At 47.4% G+C, this 12,785-nt stretch overlaps 1 protein-coding gene and 1 long non-coding RNA gene across 4 annotated transcripts in view; one reads left to right on the top strand and one right to left on the bottom strand.

Moving 5' to 3' along the window:
• The window catches only part of ddx43 (DEAD (Asp-Glu-Ala-Asp) box polypeptide 43), a 74,799-nt gene that overhangs the window by 49,285 nt on the left and 12,729 nt on the right, over nt 1–12,785 (bottom strand). For both annotated transcript variants that reach the window (XM_088351485.1, XM_088351486.1), the window contains exon 6: nt 9,725–9,884. In XM_088351485.1, the coding sequence (XP_088207611.1) occupies nt 9,725–9,884 (160 nt within the window). The remainder of the gene's footprint in view (nt 1–9,724; nt 9,885–12,785) is intronic.
• The window catches only part of LOC148353445 (uncharacterized), a 69,678-nt gene that overhangs the window by 48,069 nt on the left and 8,824 nt on the right, over nt 1–12,785 (top strand). The window lies entirely within an intron of this gene.

Here is a 12,785-nt window from a genome sequence, read left to right as displayed (position 1 = left end):
CCACAAAAGACATGCAGAAAAGTGGACAAGGAGAAAAGAAGAGGAAGAAACTTTTTCTGGCCATCTAAACAAAGCAAGAGATAATAGAATACTATGAAAACACACACTCACACACGACAAGGACAATTGTGTAAGGTCTCCGAATTTGAGGGAAGCAATCAAGAAGAAAAAGTGTTGAAATTCGTGCTATTGCTCATTAAATGACATATTGACTCATAATGACTTCTGCCTTGCGCATTTCAGACAGATTGTCAAAAGCATACATCATTGAATCAGTTTTTCAAGAGAATCGAAGCAAAAACCAAAATAATATTGCTGAAATATTAACCCTGAGATTGGCTGCCTAAACGAGAATCCCTTTCTGCATACACACACACACACATATACACACATATGCATATATACACATACATATATCCATATCCATATATATCCATATACATCCATATCCATATATATCCATATACATCCATATCCATATATATCCATACAAATACATATACATATACACATACACACACATATATACACATACACACACATATATACATATTCACATATACACACACATATACACATTTACACACATATACAGTGCATCCGGAAAGTATTCACAGCGGTTCACTTTTTGCATATTTTGTTATGTTACAGCCTCATTCCAAATTGTATTAATTTAATCTCTTATCTCAAAATTCTACACAAAATACTCCATTATGACAATGAGGAAAAGTTTTTTTTTTTAATTTTTTTGAATTAATTAAAAATAGAAAACTAAGAAATCATATTTACATAAGTATTCACAGCCTTTGCTTAATACTTTGTTGATCCACCTTTGGCAGCAAATACAGCCTCAAGTCTTTTTGAATATGATCCCACAAGTTTAGTACACCTATCTTTAGGCAGTGTTGCCCATTCTTCTTTGCAATAAGTCTCAAGCTCAATCAGGTTGGATGGGAGACGTTTGTGCACAGCCATTTTCAGATCTCTCCAGAGATGTTCGATCGGATTAAAGTCTGGACTCTGGCTGGGCCACTCCAGGACATTCACGGAGTGGTTCCGAAGCCAATCTTTTGAGATCTTGGCTGTGTGCTTTGGGTCGTTGTCCTGCTGAAAAATGAACCTTCGCCCCAGCCTGAGGTCAAGAGCGCTCTGGAGCAGGTTTTCATCCAGGATATCTCTATATATTGCTGCATTCATTTTTCCTTCTATCCTGACTAGTCTGCCAGTTCCTGCTGCTGAAAAACATCCCCACAGCATGATGCTGCCACCACCATGCTTCACTGTAGGGATGGTTGTCCTTCTGGAAGGCCCTCCTCTCTCCGCAGAGGAACGCTGGAGCTCTGACAGAGTGACCATCGGGTTCTTGGTCACCTCCCTGACTAAGGCCCTTCTTCCCCGATGGCTCAGTTTAGAAGGCCGGCCAGCTCTAGGAAGAGTCCTGGTGGTTCCAAATGTCTTCCATTTACGAATAATGGAGGCCACTGTGCTCATTGGGACCTTCAAAGCAGCAGAATTTTTTTTGTATCCTTCCCCAGATTTGTGCCTAAAGAAAATCCTGTCTCGCAGGTCTACAGACAGTTCTTTTGACTTCATGCTTGGTGTTTGTGCTCTGACAAGCACTCTCAACTGTGGGACCTTACATAGACAGGTGTGTGCCTTTCCAAATCATGTCCAATCAACTGAATTTACTGCAGGTGGATTCCAATTAAGCTGTAGAAAGATCTCAAGGATGATCAGTGGAAAAAAGATGCACCTGAGCTCAATTTTGAGCTTCATGGCAAAGGCTGTGAATACTTATGTAAATGTTATTTCTTAGTTTTCTATTTTTAATAAATTCAAAAAAGTTAAAAAAAAAACTTTTTCACATTGTCATAATGGAGTATTTTGTGTAGAATTTTTAAATTAATACAATTTGGAATGAGGCTGTAACATAACAAAATGTGGAAAAAGTGAAGCGTTGTGAATACTTTCCGGATGCACTGTATATACATATACACACACATATGCGCACACACACACACACACACACACACACACACACACACACACACGCACACACACACAAACACATACATACACGTATGTTCGGTTTTCGAACGCCTCTCAGTTTGAACAAATCGGAGTTCGACCAAAAATTGAGAAATTCTTGCTTCGTTGTTCGGTCAAAAAAATCGGAAATCGAACGTAGGTAATGCGTGAGTGCGTACGCTAGGGTGCGATGCTGAGCAGCGTGTGGGTGTAGATCGTGTAGATCGCCCCCACCCCTCGTGACCAACTGTTATAACGTGCGCACTTGCTTCTTTTTGCTTTCGCTTTTAATATCGGTGAACGGAGTGTTTTAGCCCCTCATTATGCCTCCAAAAAAGGTTGGTGCAAGCAGGACAGGTGAAAAAAGAAAAGTTGTTCCATTACCTTTAAGAAAGACATAATAGCTAAATATGAAAGAGGTGTGCGAGTTTTCGATCTTGCTAGGGAATACAGCATGGCTTCTGCTGACCAACACAAAGGTAAGAAATCATATTCATAATTCTTTTCTTTATCCTTTTTTTTTGTTTTTACACGTTCATGTTAGCGTAATCTTTCATACGAAAGATTACGCTAACCCGAACGTACGACTAGCCTGGGTTAGCATTACGTTTATGTTGAACATTCAGGTAAACATTCAGGGTGTTGGAACTGAGCCCCCTTTTCCAATGAACCGCTCACAACTAGTTGTGGAGACCTGGGTGCTAAAGGACTTGTAAACAACCAGATTACAGCTGAAAAAAACTCAAAAATCCTATCTCAAAATATTAGAATACTTCCTCAGACCAAGTAAAAAAAATAATTTTATAACAGCAAAACTAAATCAAACATTTGAAAATGTCCATTGATGCACTCAGTACTTGGTTGGGAATCCTTTTGCACGGATTACTGCATCAATCCGGCGTGGCATGGAGGCAATCAGCCTGTGGCATTGCTGAGGTGTTATTGATGCCCAGGATGCTTCGATAGCGGCCTTCAGCTCATTTGCATTTGTAGGTCTGGTGTCTTTCATCTTCTTCTTAACTATACCCCACAAATTCTCGATGGGGTTCAGGTCAGGGGAATTAGCAGGCCAATCAAGGACAGTGATGCCATGGTCAGTGCACCAGTTACTGGTGGTTTTGGCACTGTGGGCAGGTGCCAGATCATGCTGGAAAATGAAATCCTCATCTCCATAGAGCTTTTCAGCAGATGGAAGCATGTAGTGCTCTAAAATCTCTTGGTACACAGTTGCATTTACTCTGGACTTGATGAAACACAGTGGACCAACACCAGCAGCTGACATGGCTCCCCAAACCATTGCTGACTGTGGGAACTTCACACTGGATTTCAAGCAACTTGGATTTTGCTCCTCTCCAGCCTTTCTCCAGACTCTGGCGCCTTGACTTCCAAATGAAATGCAAAACTTGCTTTCGTCTGAAAAGAGGACTTTGGACCACTCTGCAACTGTCCAGTGCTTCTTCTCCATAGCCCAAGTCAGACGCTTCTTCCGTTGTCTTGAGTTCAGAAGTGGCTTGACCATGGGAATACGGCTATTGTAGCCCATTTCCCGGAGACGTCTGTGAACTGTGGCTTTTGATACCTGGACTCCAGCTTCAGCCCACTGTCTTTGAAGCTCCCCCAAATTCTGGAAGCGGCTCTTCTTCACAATTTTGTTAAGGCTGCGGTCATCTCTCTTGGTTGTGCAGCGTTTCCGGCCACATTTTTCCCTTCCAACAGACTTTTTGTGGATATGCTTTGAAACTGCACTCTGTGAACAGCCTGCTCTTTGAGAAATTTCTTTTTGTGTCTTACCCTCCTGATGGAGGGTATCAATGATGGTCCCCTGGACAGCAGACAGATCAGCAGTCTTCCCCATACTTGTGATTTAGTTTACTGAACCAAGCTGAGTGTTTTTAAGGCTCAGGAAACCCTCGCAAGGTGTTTCGAGTTAATTAGATGATTCAGGTGATTAGTTGAATAGCCTACTTGTATACTTTTTCATGATATTCTAATATTTTGAGATAGGATTTTTGAGTTTTCTTATGCTGTAAGCCAAATTCAGCAATATTCAAATAATAAAAGGCTTTTGAAATAGTTCAGTTGATGTGTAATGAATCCAGAATGTATGACATTTTTGTTTTTTTAATTGCATTACAGAAAATAAAGAACTTTATCACAATATTCTAATTTTCTGAGACAGTCCAGTATACACAAACACATATATATACACACACACACATTATATATATATATATATATATATATATATATACACATACACATATACATATATATATATACACACATATACATATATATATATACACATATACATACACACATATACATACACACATATACGTATATACACATATACATACACACATATACATACACACATATACGTATATACACATATACATACACACATATACATATGCACATATACATACACTCCTCCTTGATCTGCTACCTTATCGTGGTGGAGGAGTTTGTGTGTCCCAATGATCCTAGGAGCTATGTTGTCAGGGGCTTTAAGCCCCTGGTAGGGTCACCCATGTCAAATAGGTCCTAGGTGAGTGGCCAGACAAAACGCAGATCAGAAGACCCCTAATGATGAGACAAAACTTTGGTCCTCGATTTCCCTCGCCCGGACGCGGGTTACCGGGGCCCCCTTCTGGAGCCAGGCCTGGAGGTGGGGTCCGCTGGCGAGCGCCTGGTGGCCGGACCCTTACCCACGGGGGCCGGCCGGGCACAGCCCGAAGGGACGACGTGGGACCCTCTTCCCATGGGCTCACCACCTGTAGGAGGGGCCAAAGGGGTCGGGTGCGCAGAGAGCTGGGTACCAGCCAAGGGAGGGGTCCTTGGCGCGACTATCCCCGGCTACAGAAACTGGCTTTTGGGACATGGAACGTTACCTCTCTGGCAGGGAAGGAGCCCGAGTTGGTGCGTGAGGTTGAAAAATTCCGACTAGATATAGTCGGACTCACCTCTACGCACGGCTTGGGCTCTGGTACCAGTCCTCTCGAGAGGGGTTGGACTCTCTTCCACTCTGGAGTTGCCCGTGGTGAGAGGCGCAGAGCCGGTGTGGGCATATTAATTGCTCCACGGCTCAGCGCCTGTACGTTGGGGTTCACCCCGGTAGACGAGAGGGTAGCCTCCCTCCGCCTTCGGGTGGGGGGACGGGTCCTGACTGTTGTTTGCGCTTATGCACCAAATAGCAGTTCGGAGTACCCACCCTTCCTGGGGTCCTTAGAGGGTGTGCTTGAGAGCGCGCCACCTGGGGACTCCCTCGTACTGCTGGGAGACTTCATCGCTCACGTGGGCAATGACAGTGAGACCTGGAGGGGCGTGATTGGGAAGAACGGCCCCCCTGACCTGAACCCGAGTGGTGTTTCGTTATTGGACTTCTGTGCTCGTCATGGTCTGTCCATAATGAACACCATGTTCAGACATAAGGGTGTCCATATGTGCACTTGGCACCAGGACACCCTAGGCCGTAGTTCGATGATCGACTTTGTCATCGTTTCGTGGGACCTGCGGCCGCATGTTCTGGACACTCGGGTGAAGAGAGGGGCGGAGCTGTCAACTGATCACCACCTGGTGGTGAGTTGGCTTTGATGGTGGGGGAAGATGCTGGCCCGACCCGGCAGACCCAAGCGTGTTGTGAGGGTCTGTTGGGAACGGCTGGCAGAATCTCCTGTCAGAAGAAGTTTCAATTCACACCTCTGGCAGAACTTCGCCCATGTCCCGAGGGAGGCGGGGGACATTGAGTCCGAGTGGACCATGTTCCGCGCCTCCATTGTCGAGGCGGCTGATCGGAGCTGTGGCCGTAAGGTAGTCGGTGCCTGCCGCGGCGGCAACCCTCAGACCCGTTGGTGGTCACCGGCGGTGAGGGATGCCGTCAAGCTGAAGAAAGAGTCTTATCGGGCCTTCCTGGCCTGTGGGACTCTGGAAGCAGCTGGCAGGTATCGGCTGGCCAAGCGGAATGCGGCTTTGGCGGTTGCCGAGGCAAAAACTCGGGCATGGGAGGAGTTTGGCGAGGCCATGGAAGCAGACTTCCGAACGGCTTCGAGGAAATTCTGGTCCACCATCCAACGTCTTAGGGGCGGGGAAGCGGTGTGCCATCGACACTGTGTATAGTGCCGATGGGGCGCTGCTGACCTCGACCCGGGACGTTGTGAATCGGTGGGCGGAGTACTTCGAAGACCTCCTCAATCCCACCGGCACGTCTTCCTCTGGGGAAGCAGAGCCTGAGGACTGGGTTGGGCTCTCATATCACTGGGGTTGAAGTCACAAAGGTTGTCAAAAAACTCCTCGGTGGCAGGGCCCCGGGGGTCGATGAGATCCGCCCGGACTTCATTAAGGCTCTGGATGTTGTGGGCGTGTCATGGTTGACGCGCCTCTGCAACATCGCGTGGACATCGGGGACAGTGCCTCTGGACTGGCAGACTGGGGTGGTGGTTCCCGTCTTTAAGAAGGGGGACCGGAGAGTGTGTTCCAACTACAGGGGAATCACACTTCTCAGCCTCCCTGGTAAGGTCTATTCAGGGGTACTGGAGAGGAGGGTCCGCCAGGAAGTCTAATCTCGGATTCAGGAGGAACATTGTGGTTTTCGTCCTGGCCGTGGAACACTGGACCAGCTCTATACACTCTTCAGGGTCTTTGAGGGTGCATGGGAGTTTGCCTGTCCGGTCTACATGTGTTTTGTGGACTTGGAGAAGGCATTCGACCGTGTTCCTCGGGAGGCCCTGTGGGGGGTGCTTCGGGAGTATGGGGTACCGCAGTCTTATCCGGGCTGTGCGGTCCCTGTATGCCCGGTGCCAGAGTCTGGTCCGCATTGCCGGCAGCAAGTCTGATTCGTTCCCGGTGAGGGTTGGGCTCCGCCAGGGCTGCCCTTTGTCACCGATTCTGTTCATAACTTTTATGGACAGAATTTCTAGGCGCAGCTTTGGCGGGGATGGAGTCCGGTTTGGGGGCCTCAGCATTGCGTCACTGCTTTTTGCAGATGACGTGGTGCTGCTGGCTTCCTCAGGCCGTGATCTTCAGTGCTCGCTGGAGCGATTCGCAGCCGAGTGTGAAGCGGCCGGGATGGGGATCAGCACCTCCAAGTCCGAGGCCATGGTTCTCAGGCGGAAAAGGGTGGTATGCTCCCTCCGGGTAGGGGAGGAGGTCTTGCCCCAAGTGGAGGAGTTGAAGTATCTTGGGGTCTTGTTCACGAGTGAGGGTAGGATGGAACGGGAGATCGACAGACGGGTCGGTGCAGCGTCTGCCGTCATCCGGACCCTGTACCGGTCCGTCGTGGTGAAGAGGGAGCTGAGCCGAAAGGCAAATCTCTCGATCTACCGGTCGATCTACGTTCCTACCCTCACCTATGGTCATGAACTTTGGGTCATGACCGAAAGAACTCAATCCCGGATACAAGTGGCCAAAATGAGTTTCCTCCGCAGGGTGGCTGGGTTCTCCCTTAGAGATAAGGTGAGAAGCTCAGTCATCCAGGAGGGACTCGGTGTAGAGCCACTGCTCCTCCGCGTTTAGAGGAGCCAGTTGAGGTGGCTCGGGCATCTAATAAGGATGCCTCCTGGACGCCTCCCTCGGGAGGTGTTCCGGGCATGTCCCACAGGCAGGAGGCCCCGGGGGCGGCCCAGGACACGATGGAGAGACTATGTCTCTCGGCTGGCTTGGGAACGCCTCGGGGTCCCGTCGGATGAGCTGGAGGAGGTGGCTGGGGATAGGGACGTCTGGGCTTCCCTTTTAACGCTGCTGCCCCCGCGACCCGACCTCGGATAAGCGGAAGACAATGGATGGATATACACACACATACATACATACATATACACATATATATATACATACATACATACATACACATATATATACATACATACATACATACACATATATATACATACATACATACATACACATATATATACATACATACATATACACATATATATACATACATACACATATACACACATACATATACACAAACATATACACATGCATATACCTACATATACACACATATATCTACATATACACATATGTATACATGCATCTACATATATACATGCATCTACATATACATATATATACATATACATACACATACATATACATATATATACATATACATACACATATATATACATATATACTGTACATATACAGTAAATTCTGGACTATAAGCCGCTACTTTTTTCCCCCAAACGTTCAACCCTGCGGCTTATTCAGTGATGCGGCCAATTTATGTAATTATTCTAACAGCCGCCAGAGGCGCTTGAGTACAAAAGGATAGATTCAGACCGGTGGAATATATGCGCTGAGGAAGACTGCAACTTCTTAGCTCGTGCAGAAATTAAATTAGCGTAGACATATCCTCATCATGCAAATTGCAAAAAGAAAGGCACATGACGCAGCTTTCAAGCTAAACGCAATTGAGCAGTCCGAAGGAAACAGAGCTACTGCACGTAATCTTTACCTTGCGAGCATGTTGCTCGCGTGTTATTGAATAAGGAAGTGTGGAACGACGTCTAAATGACAAAGTCTCTTTCCCATACTGAAGGAAAACGACTTTGATGACGGCACTTGTAAGGAGGAGATGAGAACGGTTTACCGGGGTTCCTACATGCACGGTATATTTTTTATAACAGAGCCGTTTACTGTGTTGCTAATAGCGTTTTGCTACCCTTCACAGGCACGGTTTGGGATGAAAGTTAAAATATTATTATTAAAGCTTTGAAAACTCTCTCGGTGTACCGTCTTTCTTTGTAAATATGTGTAACCATGTATAATATGAATTTGCAACTGTATATTTTTGTAATGTATCAATTTTAGAAACTTATTCTGATATGTTTTGTACGGGCAAATGAGAAAGAAGGGGCGGGGCAAACGCGGGCTGACGGGAAGTGGAGTAAAGGTGAGACGTGTTTGTGGATGCGCGAGTCAATAGTGGATATATATTCTTCCCACCTTTACCTTTGGAAATATACATTTTTTTTTCCTTGGATTACTTTCAACTGTCACCTGGACTCTGCAGGTCTGCATTTAATGTTGAGTACCGGTATCATTTTCCGTTTATTTTGACGCCTGTGTTTTTTGGACTGTATCGGGTATGGGTTAATTTGTTTATATTGCGTATTTTCAATGTGGGCGCATGCGGCTAATATACAGGTGCGGCTTGTGTATGTACAAAATTGGTTTCCCCCCGAAATGTGGTGGGTGCGGCTTACAATCAGGTGCGCTCTATAGTCCGGAATTTACGGTACTCTTATTGTGCAAGTTTGACATGAAAATAACGGTTTAATATTCATACTAACAACAAATTTAGTGATTAAAATGTAAATTGTGAGGGAAAACCTAAGTTTCATAATGCACTATATTGATTGATTCTTCTGGATCAATGTTTCTACACTGGTGGGTCGCTTTTGTCTTGATTTGAGTCGAGGGATGTACTTAGAGTGGGAATTGTGGGTCCGCTGCTCGAGATGGAACTCTTTGTGAAACGGCGCACCACAAATGTTTTGAACTGGGCTTTATATTTAAACCAAGAGCAAGCAAAAAACATTGCTTGACTTTTTAAAAAAATGTCAGTTTTTGTAGAAAAATATTAATTTGTAATTTGCTACACCATAAATTGCATACTAAACTAGGGAGGATGCTTGGTATTTGGTAGCTCAGGAACTGTAAAGTGACGAATAAAAATGGATACCTGTATAGGGGTCGGTTTAAGAAAGCCAACCCTAAGGATATTGTCCATGACTTCTGGGTAAAGCTGAAAGGCCTCCAAAAAGGTCCTGCAGGGCTTTGGGATTAGAAGTTTATCACTGCCGTCTACAAGGTCATCCACTATAATGTTGTTGTTCTCCTTCCTATTTAAAAATTGAAGAAATATTATCAGTTTCTGTTTGTGTACACTTGCGCAGAAGAGGACAGATGCAATTCATTGTTTAAGAAAGTACTCTGGAGGCTAACGCCAAAGCGTATCTCGCCATTTAATTTATCAGGAGGCTGAAGAGAGTTGTCCCCAAATATTAAACCCAAAACCTCAATTTCCCTCCATTGAATGCTCTCCATGTTTTTGTCTGCAATGTCTGTTGATTATATATATAATTATATATATAATTATATATGGTATGCGGAAGAAAATGGTAACCGAACAGCCACAAGAGAATTGATGATTAATGAATCGAAGGTTCGCAAGTGCTCCTCCATGATCTGCTACCTTATCGTGGTGGAGGAGTTTGTGTGTCCCAATGATCCTAGGAGCTATGTTGTCGGGGGCTATAAGCCCCTGGTAGAGTCACCCATGGCAAACAGGTTCGAGGTGAGTGGCCAGACAAAACGCAGATCAGAAGACTCCTATGAAGAATAAAAACTTTGGTCCGCAATTTTCCCTCGCCCGGACCGGGCCCCCCGTTCGAGCGCCTAGTGGCCGGACCTTTGCTCAACGGGTCAGGCCTGGCACAGCCTGAAAGGACGACGTGGGGCCCTCTTCCCATGGGCTCAACACTTGTAGGAGGGGCCAAAGGGGTCGGGTGCGTAGAGAGCTGGGTAGCGGCCAAGGGAGGGGTCCTTGGCGCAACGATGCCCGGCTACAAAAACTGGCTTTTGGGACATGGAATGTTACCTCTCTGGCAGGGAAGGAACCCGAGTTGGTGTGTGAGGTTAAGAGATTCCGACTAAATATAGTCTGAATCACCTCCACGCACGGCTTGGGCTCTGGTACCAGTCCTCTTAAGAGGGGTTGGACCCTCTTCCACTCTGGAGTTGCCCGTGGTGAGGGCATATTAGTTGCTCCACAGCTCAGCACCTGTACGTTGGGGTTCACCCCAGTAGACGAGAGGGTAGCCTCCCTCCGCCTTTGGGTGGGGGGACGGTCCTGACTGTTGTTTGTGCTTATGCACAAAATAGCAGTTCAGAGTACCCACCCTTCTTGGAGTCCTTGGAGGGTGTGCTTGAGAGCGCGCCCCCTGGGGATTCCCTCGTACTGCTGGGAGACTTCAACGCTCACGTGGGCAATGACAGACCTGGAGGGGAGTGGTTGGGAAGAACGGCCCCCCTGACCTGAACCCGAGTGGTGTTTCGTTATTGAACTTCTGTGCATGTCATGGTTCGTCCATAACGAACACCATGTTCAGACATAAGGGTGTCCATATGTGCACTTGGCACCAGAATACCCTAGGCCGTAGTTCGATGATCGACTTTGTCGTCGTTTCGTCGGACCTGCAGCCGCTAGTTCTGGACACCCGGGTGAAGAGAGGGGCGGAGCTGTCAACTGATCACCACCAGGTGGTGAGTTGGCTCCGATGGTGGGGGAAGATGACGTTCCGACCTGGCAGACCCAAGCGTGTTGTGAGCGTCTGTTGGGAACAGCTAGCAGAATCTCCTGATAGAAGAAGTTTCTATTCTCACCTCCAGCAGAACTTTGCCCATGTCCCGAGGGAGGCGGGGTACATTGAGTCCGAGTGGACCATGTTCCGCGCCTCCGTTGTCGAAGCAGCTGATAGGAGCTGTGGCTGTAAGGTAGTCGGTGCCTGCCGCGGCGGAAACCCTCAGACCCGTTGGTGGTCACCGGCGGTGAAGGATGCAGTCAAGCTGAAGAAAGAGTCTCATCGGGCATTCCTGGCCTATGGGACTCTGGAAGCAGCTGGCAGGTATCGGCTGGCCAAGCGGAATGCGGCTTTGGCGGTTGCCAAGACAAAAACTCGGGCATGGGAGGAGATTGGCGAGGCCATGGAAGCCGGCTTCCAAACGGCTTCGAGGAAATTCTGGTCCACTGTTCGGCGTCTTAGGGGGGGGGCGGTGTGCCATCAACAATGTGTATAGTGCCGATGGGGCGCTGTTGACCTCGACCCGGGATGTTGTGAATTTGTGGGCGGAGTACTTCGAAGACCTCCTCAATCCCACCGACACGTCTTCCTCTGGGGTAGCAGAGCCGGAGGACTCTGAGGTGGGCTCTCGCATATCTGGGGTTGAAGTCACTGAGGTGGTCAAAAAGCTCCTCGGTGGCAGGGCCCCGGGGGTCGATGAGTTTTAGTGTTGCTCACGTTTTCGCGACTACGAGATTGATTCAGATTCCTACTGTAGCAGAATTCTGGACTGAGATTTTTTATCTCGAACAGTTGAAAAGTTTTAGGTAAGTATCTCGGACGATTGGCGCAAGGTAAGTGCTGCGCACAATTGTCTTACATTCGCGCTGCTGCCGATCGCTGGTGAAGGGCAACCCCTCCCACGGCTGCTAAGACGCTGTTTCGGCATCCGACTGCTCACAAGTGAGTATGGGTTGTAAAGGTTGCTCCCGCTTTCGGAGGCAAGTAGCCCTTCAAGAGGGACGTGTCCGTGAGCTAGAGCAGTTTCAAAGGAAAATGTTAGGTGCCTAGGACACCACTGCTTGCGTGGGTTGTAGCGAACCTGCTAGTCTGGTTAGCACTAGCCCTAAACGGCATGCGGTTAGCACTAGCCCCAAACGGCATGCTAATCGCGGTGAGACAATTCAGACACATAACAAGTTCAGCCCCCTAGCTAGTCCCACTCCACCCCAGTTTACTGGCTCCCGCACCCTAGTTATAGGTGACTCCATCACCCGTAACATAAAGCTTGGCACCCCAGCCACGGTTATGTGTATTTCTGGGGCTAGAGCACCCGACATTGAAGCTAATTTGAGGGAGCTGACATGCAAATCAAGACACCAGGACAGGGCTAGCTACATCGATATAGTCATTCACGTCAGCTCTAATGATAATAAAGTCGGCGGAGGTCACTCCCGGGCC

The sequence above is a fragment of the Urocampus carinirostris genome, chromosome 13 (genome assembly GCF_059441175.1).
Source record: "Urocampus carinirostris isolate Australia breed hairy pipefish chromosome 13, RoL_Ucar_1.0, whole genome shotgun sequence".
Taxonomy (NCBI): domain Eukaryota; kingdom Metazoa; phylum Chordata; class Actinopteri; order Syngnathiformes; family Syngnathidae; genus Urocampus; species Urocampus carinirostris.
This window is presented reverse-complemented; position numbering and strand designations above follow the sequence as displayed.